The 20,686-nt window shown below is 40.7% G+C and overlaps 1 protein-coding gene across 2 annotated transcripts in view; it reads left to right on the top strand.

Annotated features, from left to right (window-relative positions):
• The first annotated feature begins 226 nt into the window (after positions 1–226).
• Positions 227–20,686, top strand: part of LOC149151304 (indigoidine synthase A family protein) — a 351,057-nt gene continuing 330,597 nt past the window's right edge. The window contains exons 1-2 of one of the 2 annotated variants that reach the window (XM_089438524.1): positions 227–355; positions 827–1,104. In XM_089438524.1, the coding sequence (XP_089294650.1) occupies positions 1,018–1,104 (87 nt within the window). In that variant the 5' untranslated portion in view covers positions 227–355; positions 827–1,017. Of the gene's footprint in view, positions 356–423; positions 740–826; positions 1,105–20,686 lie in introns of those variants that run through there. The other variant, XM_089438525.1, reaches the window with a different exon arrangement.

Genomic DNA, 20,686 nt, shown 5'->3' on the forward strand with positions numbered 1-20,686 from the left:
CTTCGGTCATATTGTAATCATGAGGGCTGCGGCCATATATGGATTTTCTCTCTGAAAAAAAACAAACAAACATGGACAATAACAACAATGGTAGATGAGGAGTTTGTGCTTAGTACCATGAATTATGCACAATACATGCTTTGAATGCTTGACCCATCGATCATTCTCCCATTTGCACCACACTTCCTTATACTATAGGGATTAACCTCATAGTTAAACCAAGAATTATCATAAGTTTGGGGTCAATGATAGTACATACGCATAATTTTCTTATTGCCCAACACGGCAGTTGTTTTCGGTATTAAAGTTCATATACTTCTCAAATAAGTTAAATCTGCATGGGTTTCAAGGAGAGGTACAACTAACCAATTGAATCTTTTTTTTTCTAAACTCCCTGCACCTTATTTTATTTTCAGCGTAAAAACACCGGAGTTGTCTATAATGCGACTTTTTGAGATTCCGGTGACGGAATCCGGCGGAAGAAATTGAGATGAAATCATGATTTGTTGCAGTTAAAATGGTTTTTTAACTGCATATTCGGATTCAGCACCCTGAAAAACCTTTGGGACGCTTTCATTGTGCAGAAACTAGTTATCAAACTTGGATTTCACTAAATTACTGCCGGATTTTCACAGAAAAAATCGCCGGAAAGGCTTTCAAAAAGTCGCGTTAAAGACTACGGCAAAAACACCGAATCAAGAGGATCTCATTTCCGATCTGGAACTTTCTGCCGAACAACGTTGAGCAAAATTGCAGATTGAATTTGTGCAATCTATTATTGTTCTACACGTGAGTTTTATTAACTTTCTCCTGTGATGTATCCCAGTTTATACGTAACGACCGCCGGAATTGAGCTGAACACTCTACAAGTGAAAACCAAAGGTGTTCGACGATTAAAGATTCTTATAAAGGAGAGGATCCAGAATTGGGATTGTAGTGGACCAGAGCAGATTGATTTTTGTAGCAAAGGAAAGGGCTTGGAAGAATCGCAGCTCAGCATAAAATTTACAATACAATATGAGCGAACAGGATGGGAGTGCGAGGAGAATGTGGGGCGCAGCCTCAAGAGTGGCGAACATTCGCAGCCATTTCTCACGCTCGCCTGTAAGCAGCTCACCGTCCTTTATTTAATACTCAGTTTGAAAGTCTTATTTTTGATCTTTGGAACCCCATCAGAGTATACTCACGGGAATGTATACTCCAGCTATCTGCCTGAATTTTCATGACTTGCATGTATTATACTTGGATATATTTAAGGGTTTGTACTTCTGATTTCGACATCAAAGAATATGGCCCAAGTAAAGATTAACTTTTGAGTTATTATTCTTTTTCTTAAATATTATCTGATACAGTCCATTATATATATATTATAAACTATTTAACACTATAAAAGATTCCTGGCAATCAGATATTCATCCTTAAAAACCTCCCCTGGCTTTCACCACCTTTACACGTGGTCCAATGGGCTTTATATAGAATATGATTTCTGTTACACATACCATTCTTTATACTAATGTATTTATATACCAATTACTGGAAAGCATTATTCAGTGCTTAATTTGGAAATTTGCCCTTCGAGCGGGTAATTATCTTTCCACATATGGCGTATATTGCCTTTCATGAACCTTTGTTGGCCCTAAAACAGTTACTCTGTTACATTTGCCTTGAAATGTACTTCATCTTTTAAGGATATGAAATGATATTTTAAGGTCCACTAGACTAAAAATAGTCTATGAGACCATTAGTTCCCTGTTTTTCACTTTTTGCAATTCAATCATTTTCCGATTCAAATTGATGATGAGCTGGCCCAACCTTCCAACAATCCCCTTGCTAAAAAGACAATGCCAAGAAACTGATGCTAACATGTTCTCATAACTTTCTCTAATGCCTTTAAATGCATCACATTCCAAAATGAAATATTTTTCCGATCCCACAGCCCCAGACGTGCAAAATGTACACATCCGTTCTTCCCAAGCTTCTTTAGGCCTTTTCCACCGTCCTGTTTCACACCGAAGTTGATGTGAGTTGGTTCTTAATTGAGCAATAAGAACCTTTGCCCTCCACGAAATGCTAGCTCCAATGAACTCTTTTTGTTGTAGATTGCACGTAGGGTTGAATTCCTCAATGTAATATTTCTTCTTTCTACCCAACTCTTTTCCCCATACCTTTTTACAAAACTTCTCTATAACAAAATCCTCTAGCTCCTTGCTATTTGCGGGACAGGCATTGAGGTCGATATTCCATTTTTGCATCCATGTATAGTTTTGTTTCATCCATGTTTTTTTTCTTTCACTCATGCCTTCATTGAAGATAACATTAGGCCATCTACCTACTCTCATTTGCTCAATTCTTTTTAGATATCTTATGAGCCGCACCATAGCAATTGCTTCAATGGGAGTTGCTCCTGTTTCACTCAACATTATCTCATAAGGTACTGAACTTTTTATTTTGAACTTGCTCATGATCAAGTGTTTTTGGATTTTCTCAATTTGTTTCCATTTTGAGACGGGAGTGCTGCTAGCCCACAATTCACACCCATATAACATCACTGGACAAACTAGGAGTCCAAAAAGCACTTTAATCATTTTCCAATCCCATAACTCTGCCTCTCTACATCTGTTTTGAAGAGCATATAATGCTTTCCACCCTCCTAAAATTCTCTTCTTTCTGCACTCCTCCCAATTGAGTTTGTTGTTGAAATCAATCCTAAGGTACTTGTACTCATTTACTTCTTCAAGAATGTTGTCTTCAAAGAAGAAAGTTGTTAGTGGAATGATTTTGACATGTTGTTGGTCAATGGAATGATTTTGACATGTTGTTAGTGGAGCTCGTAATGTACTTTATTTTTTAGTGATTTAGACATGTGTTGATGGAATTATTTTTATGATATGATGATATACTTTGTTACTTAAAGAGGTTTGCCAGCTAAACAAGACTGTGATCATTATGGTGATTTCACTGGGAAGTCCTTGTTGGGAAGTTCTCATTGGTTGGGTGAACGAATGCGTTCTCCAATCATTATGGCTGTCTTATTGGGAAGTCCTTGTTAGGAGGTTCTCTTAGTTGGGTGAATGAGTGTGTTTCCCAACCTTTGTGCATGCAGGGTTTTATAGAGCCTTGCCATTTTGAAACGGGATATCGGCATGACTAGAGGCAGTATTATTGAAGTTTCTAAGTTTACTTAGTTTAGAAACCCTTCATGCACTTTTTCTGATTTATTGCTACCTACTTGTTATTTTTATTTAACAAGTTATTCACAAAGTAAATATTGAAAATAAACACCAGTGCATGCTCAACATATTACAGATCAACAACTAAAAGAAACAAGAACAAACACACTACATGACACCATTATTTTTGGACCAATGTCCCCGGAAAAACCTAATGCGGGAAAACCAGTGCAACTATCTGAGGGTTTTCTTATTAAGCAAGATCAAAGTACAATCTTGGTGCCGAAACTGGCCTACCCAACAGAGAATTTCCTTAGTAGCTATACCTCACAGTTTGAGAGAAATCTCCTGGCTGAAACCCTGGAAACTCCTTCTGGCGGTTCTTCAGCACAAAACTGTTCTGCAACCCCAGCGTCTGCCCAATCTGGACTGCGTCAGCCCCTCTTTGTCTCACGCTGGCCTGCGTCAACCCCAAGAGGCCCTGCGTCAACTTTATGGGCCTCTGCGTCAGACACGCTGACCTCTTTGGTGCTCTGCGCAGCACTTGGCTACCTCTGCATGGCCCTGCCTGAGCCCTTGCTGGCTCTGTGTCACTCTCCTTGGCTGCTGCGCTGCTCTCCTAGCACTATCTCTGCCTTCTCTGTTTCTCTGTACTCAATGCCCCTCAGCTTCTCTCTTGATCACTGATTCTATCTCTCTTAGCAAACCCTGCTGAAGAGAATATAATGACTGATCACTCTGGTGTATTCTCCAAGTGACCCTCAAGCCTCCTCTTATACTTTTCCCGTTGACATCTCAATGACCGAGATTAAGTCCCTAATCAACAGCTAAGATTAGATCTAGCTTGATCCATGTCTTTTGGACCACTCTAACACAGATTCATATTAATACACATTAATATTTTATTTTCCCTAAGTTTAGACTTAGGGACCCCATTAAAAATATTGATTATTTAATATCTCCTTATCTGTTTAGAATCTGCCCAAACCCTTTCTGGGCATTGGAAATCTCATGTGCCCCAACCTCTCCACCAAATTTTGTGGCTAGAGCACATCCGATGCTACCCCAAATCAACACTCCCTCTTAGCGAGGACTGTGCTTTAGCAATACCCCTCACTGAGTATTACTTTGATCATCCGGCATTAGTACCTGTGCTGATGCTAGGCCTTCCTGCCCACCATCCTCTGCATCGCTGCCTCCTGTACTGCTGCCCATGGTTCTGCCACTGCCACTGCTGCATCTATACAACAGCGCCCTTTGCATCCGTGTTGTTGCTGGTCCTTTCTCCCAGCATTGCATTCGCACTGCACCTTCTATCATCATGCTGCATCGTGCTGCCCACTGTTGCATTGCAACTTAGTTACTGAGAAGTAAGTAACTGACCTCCCTGTTGGGCTAGAAACACCCACTGATGCTGAAGCTCCCTCTGCCGCTAACAAGTGCTCCCTCTCTCTGACCTTTGCGCTGCTACAACTCTCTGCATCTCGCACCATTACACACCTCTCTGTGCCTTCCTGCACTGGTGCAACACTCTTGTGCCTCTTGCACTGCTGTAGCCTGCTAGCTTTGCGCTGTCTCGGGACTCCTTCACTGTAGCTCTCTCTGCCGCTCCATCTGCATCCGTCTCTACTCAACTCAGCCAATCCTGCTACTCCTCTTCGGGGCTTTCGTCGTAAGGTCTAATCCAAGAGGCTGGGTACCTCAAGGATCCTGCCCCTCATTGCCTATAGTCCATCTGACCACAGCTTGATGGCTCCCCACTTTCGCTCAAGTGTCGTGTGTGCACTCATGGCACAATCATCGTCTATCAAAACTTCCTTCTCCGCCTGTGCTGGCACTGCCTTAGTCTCGGAAGACTCTCCCTTACTCTTCTTCCTTGGGCACTGGGTCGCATAATGACCCATCTCCCCACAGTGGAAGCACTTGATCTTGGAGAGATCTTTCTTCTTCCACTTCTCTTACTTTCCCTCAGATGTTAGGGCCACATCCTCCTCCTCCTACTTGACCTTGAACCCTTTGCTGCTGCTGCCTGTCTTCGACTGCCGTTTGATCTCTTCCTGGCGAAGAGCTGCCCACATCTCGTCCCAAGGTGGGAGAGTCCCTCTGCCCAGGATACTCTGGACAAACACTTCCTAATCTTTTGAGACAACATTCAGGGTTGTCCTCACCATAAGTTCCTGATCCGGTGTCGCTCCTATAGCAGTCAACTGGTCTCGGATCTCATTCAGTCCTTCGAGGAAGGTGTCAATCGATTGACTCTTCTTCATCTGATACGACCTCATCTGGTTCTCGAGCAGCATTCTTCTTTGCACAGAAGTATGCTGGTACAGGTTCTTGAGAGCCTCCCACATCTTAATTGCCGTTCCCTTTTCGGCTATATGTGGTACCACATGATCCTTGACCCCGTCAAGGATAATGCACTTGGCCGTCGCCATCGCCTCTTCGTACTTGTCATTATCATTGGGGTCAACTGGGATAGCTATAACCTTCAAGGCGAAGTTCTTGACACGATTCCTGTCAAGTACTAATAAGATTTTGGCCTTCCAGAATGCGAAGTTCGATGCTCTGTCCAGTGTATCCTGGTCTCTTACCCCGTGTAGTGCCATGACGCTCCTCTACTTCCCTCCTGGAAGTTCTTTGTTCGACTCCTCTAAGTCTCTACTTCCCGTTTGGAAGTTCTCTTTTGGACTCCCTCTTAGTCCTGATTTCCCTCCTGGAAATCCTTCTGCCGCTTGTCGAGATGCCCCCTACTCTAATCGTTGTGCAACTGCACTGTTGATCTAGGTTCCTCGGCTATAAACCCTTGGTAACAACTCCTCTGGCCCTGCTCTGTCAGGCACTGTTCTAACTATAGTACCTCAACAACTCCACTTTGCAATATTTCTGTAGCCTTCTAGACTCTAGCAACTACCTCTCTGTGAACTGCGTCAGCCCCTCTCTGCCTCACGTTGGCTCTGCGTCACCCCAAATGGGTCTGTATTAGCCCTGGGATGCTCTGCGTCACCCCAGATGGGTCTGTATTAGCCCTGGGATGCTTTGCGTCAGCCCTCTGGCCCTCTGCATCAAGAATGCTAGCCTCTCTGAGGCTCTGCATAGCTCCTGACTTCTTCTGTGTGGCTCTAGTTGGCTCCGCGTCACACTTCTTAGCTTCTGCGCTGCTAGAAACAACTTCTGTCACCTCGGGACAACTATTTTTTGTTGCTATTGCTCTGCTTGGTTGATGTCTCTTAGTCCCCCTGTGATCTACAATCACGCTTTGATACCATGTTGAAGTTTCTAAGTTTACTTAGTTTATAAACCCTTCATGCACTTTTTCTGATTTATTCCTACCTACTTGTTATTTTTCTTTAACAAATTATTTACAAATTAAATACTGAAAATAAACACCAGTGCATGCTCAACATATTACAGATCAATAGCTAAAAGAAACAAGAACAAACACACCACATGACACCATTATTTTTAGACCAATGTCCCCGGAAAAACCCAATGCGGGAAAACCAGTGCAACTATCTGAGGGTTTTCTTATCAAGCAATATCAGAGTACAATCTAGGTGCTGAAACTGGCCTACCCAACAGAGAATTTCCTTAGTAGCTATACCTCACAGTTTGAGAGAAATCTCCTGGCTGAAACCCCGAAAACTCCTTTCGGTGGCTCCTCAGCACAAAACTGCTCTGCAACCCCAGCGTCTGCCCAATCTGGACTGTGTCAGCCCTTCTCTGTCTCACACTGGCCCTGCGTCATCCCCAAGAGGCCCTGCGTCAACTTTCTGGGCCTCTACGTCAGACACGATGGCCTCTCTGGAGCTCTGCGCAGCACTTGGCTATCTCTGCATGGCCCTGTGTGAGCCCTTGCTGGGTCTGTGTCACTCTCCTTGGCTGCTGCATTGCTCTCCCGGTACTATCTCTGCCTTCTCCATTTCTCTGTACTCAATGCCCCTCCGCTGCTCTCCTGATCACTGATTCTATATCTCTTAGCAAACCCCACTTTAGAGAATAGAATGATTGATCACTCTAGTGTATTCTCCAAGTGACCCTCAAGCCTCCTCTTATACTTTTCCTGTTGACATCTCAACGACCAAGATTAAGTTCCTCATCAATGGCTAAGATTAGATCTGGCTTGATCCGTGTCTTTTGGACCACTCTAATACAAATTCATATTAATACACATTAATATTTTATTTTCCCTAAGTTTAGACTTAGGGACTCCGTTAAAAATATTGATTATTTTAATATCTCTTGATCTGTTTAGAATCTTCCCAATCCCTTTTTAGGTATTGGAGATCTCATGTGCCCCAACCTCTCCACCAAATTTCGTGGCTAGAGCACATCCGATGCTACCCCAAATCAACAAATATTATGTATATTGTGTGTCATACGTCCATCTTAGTTGATGATGTGTATATATGTGTAGATAATTTGTGAGATAGATTAAGAGTTCTAATGATAATTTCTATGTTCTTGTGGACCATGCTCTCATTATTCTTTCTCTTATTTATTTTAGTTAGGTGCACACATTTTGGTTTCTCAATTAACTTTGTTTCACCGTCATTTTCAAAACCTGTAACATCATGTGGATTTGGTCTCAACATTTGGAGTTGTCAATTTGGAATTTGAGAAGGGGGAATCCTAGTTTTAATCGATTATGCAATTATTGCAAGGGAGGACCTCGATTGGTTTGGTGACAACCTCTGAGCTGAGATAGAGTCCGCAAGGACACAAAGTTTTGAAAACCTATATTTGATGGCTCTTGGACCTATGGAGATGAATCATGTGTAGAAACATATTCTTTACTACCTTGGCCAGTATTGAATGCATGTGACTTTGATGGGATTAAAAAATAACAAATATGGTTAGTACAAGAATCATTGAGGTTTATGGAAATGATATTTAAATTTTGATTTTGTTTTTATTAAATGATGTTACTATGAGTCATATTCCTAATAGGAAGTTTTAGGAAGACAAGGGGTCGTAGAGTTTGAGGTTACAACCTTCTAAATAGATTGTAGCAAGATAGAAGTAGTCACAACCCTTCCTTGCTAAAGACAAAGTGGTGTTAGAGAATTTATTAACAAAATTATGTAATTAAGAATTGGTGACATGTTTTTCCTCCCAAATAAACCTCATCTCACGCACAAAATAAGGGAGTGGTAAGGAGGTAATTTTCCATCTAGAGCAGGAAATCGACAAAGAAGTAGAGGGTGAGTGAGTGCCACATCAATTTGGCCAAGTCTACAATAAGTGGAGATTGAGTGTGAGCCTCGATTTTGGAGGTGGGCAAGAAGAAGGTTGAGAAACAAGGAGAAGATGCTCAAGTAAATGAAGAGGGAGTCAATGAGAGGAAATTTGAAGATACTCCTAGAAAATAAACAATGTAGCAACCACCATTGAAATGCAAAGGTCATACACCTTTATAAATGTTGAAAATAGGGTTGTGATCTTCAATTTTCACTTAGTGACCTTATATTGTATCATTATAATATTTGTAGTTTTGTCTAAGGTTGACCTTGTATATGGCAGCTCAAACCTTATTGGGAAAAGCACCTGCTCTAGAGTTGTGTATAAATGATAAAAGTAATCAACTCACATTTGTATTTTATCATTCAAATGATTCATTATTCTTCTAATGAAGTGAATTGTGCAAGGGCACCTATCAAGTATTGTGCTTGGTTTTATGCATGTGTTCATGATTTGCTTCTCTCTCCGGGGTATTAGAGTGGGTGTGAATCTCACTTAGTTAAGCAGCTAATCTAATGTTTTTTGGGCTAGTGGCATCACGTAAGACTTCTTTGTGACTACAAAACCATAGTTTTTGAATCATCTCTTTTTGTAATGTTTCTTAAGGTTTAAACCCTCGTCAAGGGCAACATACTTTTTCTTCCTTTGTTACACAACAAGAGGTAGTGCATTCTAGATCCATTTTCTCTAAGAAGATACTTCTTTTTCCCCATTGAGTCTATCAAGGTGAACTTTTGAAGACTTATTTATCTTCATACAAAGGCTTTTTCTTTGCATTGTTGTTGAACATAATGGACTCAAAGTGGATATTTGCCTAATTAAACGGGTTAGTTATAATATTGGGATAGATTAAATGACTTCCCTTTGGGGTAAAGGTTTGTGGATGTACTTGGATAATCCCCTTCCACTTGATGTTGATGCTAGCAATGACCACCTCCTAATTTTATAAAAGGAATAAATTCTTTTTCTAATAACCCTATATGTCGAGCCAAATTTGATCCAATACAGTAAAGACAACAAAAGTGAAAAGGAAATCAATGATACCTTCATGACACTCTTTGGATAGTGAATACCTCAGGTAAATAGACTCAAAACTGAGCATTATAATATCAAAATGGGTATTTGATAGCATCGATGAGTATATTGTTATGAATAAAAATATATATAGAGATAATAAAAATAAAAATAAATATTATAGTATAAATATTGATCAATTAATTAATAATTAGTAATGAAGATGCATGTCTCATATGACATGACCATTTGTGAAAGGGCACCTGCCTAGGTATATAAGCAGGTCCTCATTCTGTAACAATGAATCCTATTCATTTATCAACTTATCAATATATATTATTTACTATACAATTGTGTATTCTACATTGTAAGAACAAACAAGTTACAATGTTTGTTTGCTACATATATTGCAACTTTTAAGAGCTTGAATGATGGCATCATTACATTAGGAGGAAAGGGGAAATCATATTGAGAATATACAAATATTGTTAGAAATAATATCTCGCTAGTGTTCAAATCCTTCACTATCATATTTTACAATGTTCCTCTACCTATGAATAATTAAAAGATCTAGTCCCTTGAGGAGGTTTTCTTTAATCTTATCCAATGTCGTGTCACCTTGAGGAACATGGGAGAATTACACCATGAGATCAAGCCCATCCAAGGGCTATCTCAACACCTTTTAAGGATGAGTTTGAGTAGGTTAAGGGGAGAACTCAAAATTCCTCCAAGAAGAAGAAACTTATATATAATTTTGTCATAAAGAAGGGAACTTCTTTAAATCCTGCATTTCTCATCTTCAAAAGATTGAAGAGTTTGCAAAACAAACTAGTTGTGATAAAAGGCTCCTTGACAATACTATTGGATCTCTCATAATGCACATATGGTTGTGCACTTTGCTTATTGGTCCTTTTCCTCTTCATTGGGATGGGTGCTGATTTTGGAGCTCCTAGGTATATGACTAAGTTGAACATGTCCTTTCTTATCATCATCAACAACAAAATAGAGAGAAAGTGGTCATTGGTGATGACTCAACATTTCTAGTTTTAGGATGTGGTGATGTCATCATTGACATGCTAAGTTTGGGGATGTCGTTCATGTTCTAGGAGTTGCTTGAATCTTATCTCTTTTTATGGCATTACACACATCAACAAAATGGTGGAATTTTTGCCAAAGTGATAGGTTTTAACAGACACCAATGATGGTTTTTGTTGAAAATGTAGCCAGCAAGGTCTTTTGGCTTGTGCCTTATAGCTAGTGAAGACCTCGAGTTGTCTTCGTGAGTTAGGCTTTAGTTAGGATGAGTTATTTCCATTTTACTGGAATACCATCAAGTTAGCATGCTTAGAGTTGGAGCTTCAGTTAAGTGGAGTCTTCATCAGTTTGACTATGGAACAAGGTGCTAGTTAACAGTTTAGTTAGAGCAAGTTAGTCTTCAGTATTGATTGAAGGAAGAGCGAGTTAGATCTCCAGTGTTGATTGGAGAGAGCACAAGTTAAAAACTCCAGTGATGATTGGAAGGAGAGCGAGTAACACTCTTAGTTAACTTGCTATCACAACTCGAGTTCTAAATTTGAACTAGCCTAATTTAGCATGGATTGAATCTATAAAAGAGAGGACGAAGGCGCAAGTAAAACACAATTGTTTTGTGCACGGAGGATTGTGACAAGACAAAGCTCACGAGTTAGTGTGAGAGACCCTTGGTTATGGAGCGCAAGAATTGTGTCCTAAAGAATAGGAGCATAAGTGCGCTATGATTTAGAAGGATTAGTTGTACGTAGGTTGTGTGGAGCTAGGCTCCTAAAAATAGGAGCTCAAGTGTGCTAAGAAATAGGGCCTGGAATACGCTAGGAAATAGGATATTAGTGCAAAGAATAAGGAGGCTCAAGTGCACAAGGAAGGATGAGCAAAATTGAAGCAAGATAACAGGGTTTGTAGAGCAAGTCAAGGAGGCAACAAAGGATCAATTGTGCAAGAACCGAGATCAAGTTGTGATCAAAGGAGGCCAAGATCAATTGTATTAGCTAAGATTTGTGTGAGCAGCTAAACACTTTCTCAAGAGAGACATATTACTTTGTAATAAATTCAATTGCCCCAAGGACAATCAATAAAATAGCCACACTAAGGAAGCGAGTTTTCCCTGTTGGGTTTCCTGAGTAAACAAGTGTGTCAATTTGTGTGATGTGTTTTTTTTTTATCTCTGGTGTTTTATTCCGCTACTTATGAATTGTTAAGAAACTTTGTATCTTGGTGAAAGTAAACTAGGTTTTAGTTTTCTTTAAGTAGTTGCAGAGTTTCATGGAAATTTTAACTGTTTTGAAGTGGTTTCCTTAGGTTATTATGATGAATCTGGTCATATGTACAAGCTGGGGAAGACTCGTTCCATGGAATTAAAATGATTTGTGGCTATGGTAGTTAATGTCGATAACACCAACATTCTATGGCGTCAACATTTGGGACATACAAACTTGGGTCCTTGCAATGTATCAGTTGGTTGCACATGGTTGATGATATTTCATAGATTGAGCTTCTTAGTTGTGTTTGTGAAGGATGTGTGCTAGGGAAACACCAACAGTCCTTCTTAAAAACACAACAAAGAAAGTCTCTTAGCCTCTTAAGTTGGTTCGTCGTGATATTTGTTGGACGATGACTTCCTCACCTTCATTGATGATTTTCTTGCTTCTTTTGGATATACACAATTCAATTCATGGATGATGTTTGTGGGAAACTCAATGAAGTTAAATCATTAGTGGAAAATCGAAGCAAAAGCAAAAAAAAGGTTTAAGTGTATTAGGATTGATCACAGAGGAGAATATATCACTAATGATTTAAAAAAATTTCGCATTTTTCATGGCATCTCTTGGCATAGAACTATTTCCTAGAACCACATGAGAATGGAGTAGCTGAACAAAAGAATAGAGCTATTATGGAGATGGCTTGGTGAATGCTTCGCTGCAAGCACATAGAGTTTAAATGTGTTTTAAATTTTGGATCATGTTGAGCAGATTTTGCACTGAGTTAAATTAACCAAAATAAATTAGCTCAAAAATTGGAAGGCTCAATCAAAACAACAACCTTTGAATATGTTAATCTACAAATGACATACTTATGGAAAACAGCAAATACTCATTGCAGAACACTCAATATTGTATCTATCTTCTATATACTGAAAGAAGAAAATATTAAATTGCTATAGCACAAAACTAAGACTTGCCAACCAACATAGTGTTGTGCCTTAGGTCTCCTTTATAGAATGAGGAAGATAGGGGAAGTACAATGCATCTAGTAAACCAGTGATGCACCCTGGGTGATAGTGTCCAAAACCTAACGCTAATCCCCTCAGCCAGTGCACCCTTGCTGAATGGGTAGAAGCACTCAGAATAGAACACCCCAACTATAGGATAAACTGCAACATGCATGCAGACATGCTCCTCCTTGGGATCTATGCCCTCTTTCTAGAATAGCACCCTCTCATGCAATGCATCCTAGCTACTATTGATCTGCAGCCTCATCTAATAATAGATAAAGCATGCAAAAAATAAAATTACATTTTAAGTAAACTCATATTTTAAGATTAGCACATCCATGCACCTGTATCACTATCTATAAGGCAACAATGCCTCCTAGAGGATAAACTAGTGTGCTGTAAATCTATCACAATGGTGCACAAATCCCAAGGAAAGTTGGATTTGCAAGTTTCTGTATAGATTTGCTGCAAATTGCTGCTGTAGGGATCTATTGCAAATTACTTGTTGTTTCCAACTGGACGATTATACTAATCAAGCAACCAAGTAAAATTCTACACTCTCTCTCTGCGAAGAAAGTGTTCTTCACCATTCCAAGTCTTTTTGTCAACATCTCAAGCTTCACCTTTTCTAGGGGCTTCATTAAAACTTTTGCAACTTGAGGTTTGAAATAATATAATCTAGGATCATTGCACCCTTTTGAAATTTGTCCTTGAGGAAATGGTATTCGATGAGCATTCATGAAACGGGGGATTCTTAGAGAGTCTGATGTAACTACAATTGTCATAATATTCCATAGGAGGCTCTAATATCTGATTGGTCAACTTTGCAATCAATTTGCAAAGCCAGATAACTTCATAAGTAGTAGAGTTGGCTTCCATGTACTCTGCCTCTATTGAACTGAGTGCCCTTGCTGCCTACTTCTCGCTGAACCAGGATATGATGCCTGAAGCCAAATTGAAGTAAAACCCTGAAGTACTCTTCTTGCCACCTGCATCTCCAACTTAGTTAGAATGCACAAAACGTTAACTCACCATCTCATATATACTTCAGAACTTGATGCACACTATATACCCTTCAAGTATTAGAGCACATGCTCCGAAACAGACTAGTTAATCTGCCGTGGCTCAGCCATGTACTAGCTCAAGGTGTTCATTGCAAAATAGATGTCAGGTTTGGTGTTCCCTAGATACATTAGGGAACCAATCAATTTCCTATACAGAGATATATCTACCAAACTTGTATATGAATTTGTTGATAACCTCAGATTTGATATGACAGGGGTAGCCATGGGTTTACAACACATCATTTTAAATCTCTTCAAGATCTCGAATGCATACTTACCTTCTTTGAGGAAGGCCTCACTCAGTCTTTGCCAAACTTCTAGACCCAAGAATTAGTGCATAAGGCTAACATGTTAACTTTGTCTTGCACCATGCTATGAGTCTCTTTGAAATACGTGAAGTATAAAATCATCTACATACAAAACATAAAATAGTAGATCATATCTATCAAATAAATAATAAAAATCAGGATATGCAACGATTTTAGTAAAAGCCTAAATTTAACAAGTGGTCATCAATCCTTGCAAACAACTGATATTGCTGTTGCTACTTACCCTTCCCTTTATTCTCAGGACACTGTGGCATAGTGTTAATTTTAGGAAACAATGATATGTTCTATGCTTTAGAGCAATTTTACTTCAATTTCTTAATTAGCCCAATATCAATATCCAGTTTAGCAATCACATCAACATGATAGTAAAATGCAGATAGAACATAAACATAAACAGTAGAAGACAAGCCAAGACAAGAGGACACAAGATGTGCCACCAGCCACAGACAAACCCCAATGTGTCGAAACCCTTGATCAATTCTTCTTATAGTCTTCAATAGTTCAGCAGAGAGAGATAGTACAATTTACAAATCTGATAATTTATGACAGCAGCAAAAGAGCCCTAACCAAAAAAGTCAATGCTGGTCAACAGGGCAGATTTGACCCTCAACAAATTGGTCAACTTCAGTCAATTTCGGCCTCCAAACAGCAAGATGAATCAGCCCTCAAAACAGCCCAAAAACAGCCTAGTCAAAATCTGGTCAAACAGCCCACCTACAGTCAGCCCTAGCTGCAGTCAACGCTGGTCAAAGTCAATGTTTAGCCTCGATTTTTGTGCCCAGAAATACTGCCTGCCCAAACAGAGATAGCCCTCACAAAAATGTAGTCAAAGGAGTCAACGCTGCTGGTCAACACATGGTCAAACTGTCCCAGAAAATCATTCAATGCAGTCAACACCCAAAACAGAAATTTCTCCTTCTTTCCTTCGCACGTGTGGAGAGAGAATGCTGCCCTCACAAAAATGCAGTCAAAGGAGTCAACGCTGCTGGTCAACACATGGTCAAACTGTCCCAGAAATTCGGTCAATGCAGTCAATGCCCAAAACAGAAATTTCTTCTTGTTTCCTTCGCACATGTGGAGAGAGAATGCTGCCTAGAAATGCATACCCAATCAATGAGGAGAGAGACAAATGTGTGAGAATGAGTGTGTCCAAATGAGGCTAAGGCATCATGTATTTATAACAAGTGTTGAGGATGAATAGACATGACTGTTGGGCATCTGAGCCTACATAAGTTTGTTGGCCAACCTTGACAATTTGTCGATAATCAAAATAAATTCATAACTTCATTTGTACATGTCGGAATCGGATGATCTTTAGATCAATCCTACACCTCTCTGAGAGAGGAATCCAAGAAAAATATCAGCTATCATAAATAAGATGACCCATGTGGAGTTTGGCCCTAGTTGCCAATTTTAACACTGCCTCTCAACTAGGGAGGACTACATCTGCTAATTCATCTGCCAATCTGTACTATCTCTGCCATCAATGCGCTGCTCTGCACTGTTGAACTATGAAGAAGAAGTGATCAAGAATGTATCATACCATTCTCTATTGAACCGAAGTCAGTCCCAATCAAAAGAGAGTGTCTCATACGTCTCTTACTGACCCGAAGTTAGTTCCAATCAAAAGAGAGTGTCTCATACCACTCTTACTGACTCGAAGTTAGTTCCCATTGATCCCAGATCAATATCAATCATCCTAGCATAGGGAGTATGGTAGTACACGATGCGTCCATCAGTAGTGCTATGGTCCCTATCCTCATTTCCCTACTCATTGGCTAGATGAGAGGTACTTCCCATGAGTCCCAGACCGCATGGGTAGGATATCTCAGCAGGAGAAGGATGAACCACTCATCCTGCCTACATGTCGCCAAGGGGTATCATAGGGGAAGGCTGAACTGTTAGCTCTGCTACATAATCCAACATTTGAGGATCAAATGTAGTCCTGATTGGGTTGTTTGCGCACAGAAGGATGCCCAAAAATGGATGCAAAGTGCCCCAAAAGCCTTCAAAAATCCTCTTAAGGCCTCCACCGAATGAAAAAGTTGCAAGAGGAAAGCCCTTGAGAAGGCGGGAACACTCTATCGGGAGGCACAAGCGCGTTGAAATCATGCGAAAAACCAAAGTTGCAGACTTAAGGGTCCAAAATCATATCTGCCGTTGGATCTGGCCGATCAACGGTCCAGATCGCGTCAGCATTTCGCTATTGGCAATTACAAGGGGCAGGCTTTAACATAAGTTATGTGCAGATGCGATGGGCCGGATCCGATGGCCCTTCAACATTCCGTTTTATATTATTTCGGGTCCACAGCAATATTGCATCGGCATTATCAAAGAAATTGGGGCTTTTATGTTTGCGATGAGCGATCGTCAATATCGCTATCGGCTTATCGCTATCGGCGATAACAAAGGGGGCGGGCTTTACCATGAGTTATGTTGCGACCCGATGAGCCGGACTCGACGACAGTACAGCACTCCATTTCATAATATTTCAGGTCCGCGCCCTTCGCGTTTTTAAATGTTTTTCATGTATTTTCTTTGTATAAAGAAAATACAAAGGATGCCTGGCGGGTGCCGATAGCGATGAAGCCCGGACCCGATGGGGTCCGGGAAGCAAAGTATATATATGTTTTCAAGTCTGCCAAAGGCAAATTTCCCGTGTTTTGCAGCATTTTTCAATGTGTTTTCAAACAGAGGATTGGCCGGCTATCATGTGCGATTGCGACCCGAAAGGCAACCCGATAGAGAAGTTATGCATGTATGGACCATTCATGTTTAAAAATGGCAAGAGGGGCGGTATTTTTCAGTGGCGGGGAGCTGTTTAAAACAGTACAGGTAACCGCATTCAACTAAGAGAGTGGCCGAAGATTGAAAAGGACAGCCTCGAGCAGATCACTGCATTTATCAGTCATGGGGCGTCTTTCAGTTAATGCTCCAGCTGCCACAGAAGGACAATAGAATATCAGAGAAGATCAATTTTGTTTACTGACACAATCACACTATAGCAGAGACCCATGCTAAGCAGTCAGAGCGGTTGGTGATCCATTATGGGCTCCTCCACGCATGTGTAGCAGAGATATTTTGTATTGTAACACTATATATACTTAGAACTCAGATGTAATGGGAGAGGAGTGTTTGATGAATGAGAGCTTATGTAACATTTTAACTTCTGGAGACTGTTAATACCATGAGACCTGCAGCTTCTGGTCTTGATTTCCATTAATATAAGCTTCTTTTGCTGTCACCTGCTCACTTTCCACTTCTTCTTCTATGTTCTAGGCTGTGCCTGCTTGCATTTATTTGATGTGCTATGGATTTTTAATATCAGAGGGGCTGTCATCCCACCTCTATGTTAAAGTTTAGTGGTTCACTGAAAATTGCTTGCAGATTGCTATTGTTCGGTATCAGGGAGCTGTCATCCTCACTGTCCATTGAATAATAGTATTGCAGATCCTCTAACTGGTTGCAGCTGGCCATCACAGAGCTCTGTGTATCTGCTGGTGCAATCAGTCTTCTCCATTGTCACTTTTACCTTAAACCGTGAGTAGTTGGTGGTTGAAAGCCTTGTAGTTTGGGGGTCTTCACCCATGTCTGGGGTAAATCATAGTAGGAGTGGTTATCTGGCTTAAAGGTGCTGCATATCTTCCATTGATCCAACATTTTATCCAACAAAACTGTTGAATTTTTAATGTTCCTGAGCATCACCGATTTACAACCTAGGTGAGTTTCTTGGGGTGATAATAGTAGTGCTATGGTCCCTATCCTCATTTCCCTACTCATTGGCTAGATGAGAGGTACTTCCCATGAGTCTCAGACCGCATGGTTAGGATATCTCAGCGGGAGAAGGATGAACCACTCATCCTGCCTACATGTCGCCAAGGGGTATCATAGGGGAAGGCTGAACCACTCACCCTATGGTTGCTCATTGCTCCAAGAAGTACCCCAAGCCCCTCGGAGCTCCCAGAGCTCAATGTCCATCTCATACAGGACCCTCATAAGAGGGTCTCAACACGACTCCAAGTTGTTTTTACAAGGGCAAGAATTTGACCTTCCCCAGGGGCTTTGTCAGAATATTGGCGACCTGCTCATCAGTCCCAATGTGATGGAGCCTTATTGCTCCTCGTTGTACCATATCTCGGATAAAGTGGTACTTGATATCTATATGCTTGTAGTGATCATGAAACACGAGATTCTCTGCTAGTCAGATCCCACTCTGGTTGTCGCAAAGGATCACAGTGGTATCCAACACATGTCCAAACAGCTAACTGAAGAGCTTCCTCAACTAGACAGCTTCACAGGAGGCCATACTAATAGCTATGTATTCGGCCTTGACGGTGCTCAAGGCAACCGATTTCTGCTTCTTGCTCATCTAGGATATCAAAGCAGAACCCAAGGAAAAACAACATCCGGAAGTGCTCTTGCTATCCATCGCACTGCCAGCCCAATCAACATTAGAATAACCATGCGGCCTCACATTTCTGACAGTGTATCTCAGTCCATGAGTGGTTGTGCCCCGAAGGTTTCTTAGAAGATTCTTAGAAACAATCCAATGTATATGATGAGGTTCAACCATGTATTGGCTCAACGTGTTAACTGCAAATCATATGTTTGGATGGGAGTTTACCAAGAACACCAGTGCTCCTATGAGTTGATGATACTCAAAAGCATTTCCCAATTCAGGTCCAACAACACTACCACATAACTTCTTAAAGTTAAGTTCCATCGGAGTAGTCACGACTCACAGGCTTACAGTCCACCATCTCAAATCTTTCCAATATCTTTACAACATATTTTCCTTGAGAGAGGAAAATTTCCCCTGGCTTTTGCTAGATCTCCAACCCTAGGAAATAGTGCATCGGTCCTAGGTCCTTCATCTCAAATTCAGAAGCCAACTCCCTCTTACATTTGTGAATGAGAGGGTCTGCACCTGTCAGAAAGAGGTCGTCCACATAAAGTACCAGAATGAGAGGTTTATCATTTTCAACCTTAAAGTAAAGGTTTGGATCGACTTCACTTCTATTGAATCCCAACTTCATCAGATAGCTATCGATCCTCCCATACCAAGCCCGGGGTGCTTGCTTTAATCCATAGAGAGATTTCTTCAACCTGCATACATGAGATTCCGGTCATGAACCTCAAACCCCTCGGGTTGTTCCACATAGACTTACCTTCTTTGAGGAAGGCCTCACTCAATCTTTGCCAAACTTTTAGACCCAAGAATTAGTGCATAAGGCCAACATGTTAACTTCGTCTTGCACCATGCTATGAGTCTCTTTGAACTACGTGAAGTATAAAATCATCTACATATAAAACATAAAATAGTAGATCATATCTATCAAATAAATAATAAAAATTAGGATATGCAATGACTTTAGTAAAGCCTAAATTTAACAAGTGCTCATCAATCCTTGCAAACAACTGATATTGCTGTTGCTACTTACCCTTCCCCTTCTTCTTAGGACATTGTGGCATAGCAACCAAACATGTGGCTCTTAAAGCAATTCAGATGGCTCAGATATTTCTTCCCTTGGTTTGAAGATCCTAAGTCTTCCTTCTTCTTCAGACCTTTCTTGGATCCTTCCTTGTTTCCTCCTTTCATCACCTTTCCAGCGAGAGCTAGGTTTTGAGCTTCCTCGAAACTAGCTGAAATTGTCTCTAATCTCGTCTTCTCTTCGACGAAGTCATCCACAATTTCTCAAAAATGGATAGCATCTCATGAGCACAAATATGCTAAATAAAGTAATGCCATGATGGGACAAAGCCACTTAGAGGGATTTGAACTAGCTCACTCTCATCAATTCGTTCCATGGCAACAAGTTGATCTCTAAATTTTGTGATCCTCATCAAATGACTTGCTACAATATCAATCTTGGTTATGCAGATACTAGTGATCTTGTTCTTCAAAAGCATTTTATGGTACAGGTTGTCACTAGGTATGATATGACCAAAGCATAAACCATCCCCTTCATTGTCTTCTTCTCTATGATGTGAGGGATTGAGTGATCATTCATTAACTCAAGGGTGATTCTCCTCGCAACTTATATTTGAAACTTGTCCTAGGTGTAGATCACCTATCTCAAGCTAATAACAACCTTCCAATCGCTGGAAGATCCTGGGCATGTCACTAAGTCCACATGCTAATCACTGGCATAGATTTGCTTCAATCACTAAAGCGCAGGTGTCGTAGTTGTTGAAACTTGTTGTGATTCAAACTCTCAGCTAACCCAAAAGTCCAAATTCTAGAGGGAGAGCTAAGGAGCAATTGTTAGGCAAGCCACCCATTATAACCTCGGTGGCGTTGTCTGTGATGTTCCCACTTAGCAAGTTTTGCTAAGTAATATTTTTTTGCACAATTTTGATATTTTGGCATGTTTTGACTTAGGAGAAGTGGGTTAGGAGGACCCCACTTGGCATTTTGATGAAAGAAGGCTCCAAACATAGGAGGAGAAGAAAAATTAAGAAGTGGAATGTGGGGGCCACTCCAAGAGGGAATTCGCACCCCTTAGGAGAATTCACACTTGTGGGGAAGAAGAAGGAAGGGAGGTCGACTTGTGGAGCCCACAAGGAGAGAGGAGGAGCAACAAAGTTAAATAGAGGTGGAGGGCCTCATTTTGGGACTTTTTG

Source organism: Pinus tabuliformis, chromosome 9 (assembly GCF_031772625.1).
Source record: "Pinus tabuliformis cultivar Carrire ecotype Pingquan chromosome 9, CPIR1, whole genome shotgun sequence".
Lineage (NCBI taxonomy): Eukaryota > Viridiplantae > Streptophyta > Pinopsida > Pinales > Pinaceae > Pinus > Pinus tabuliformis.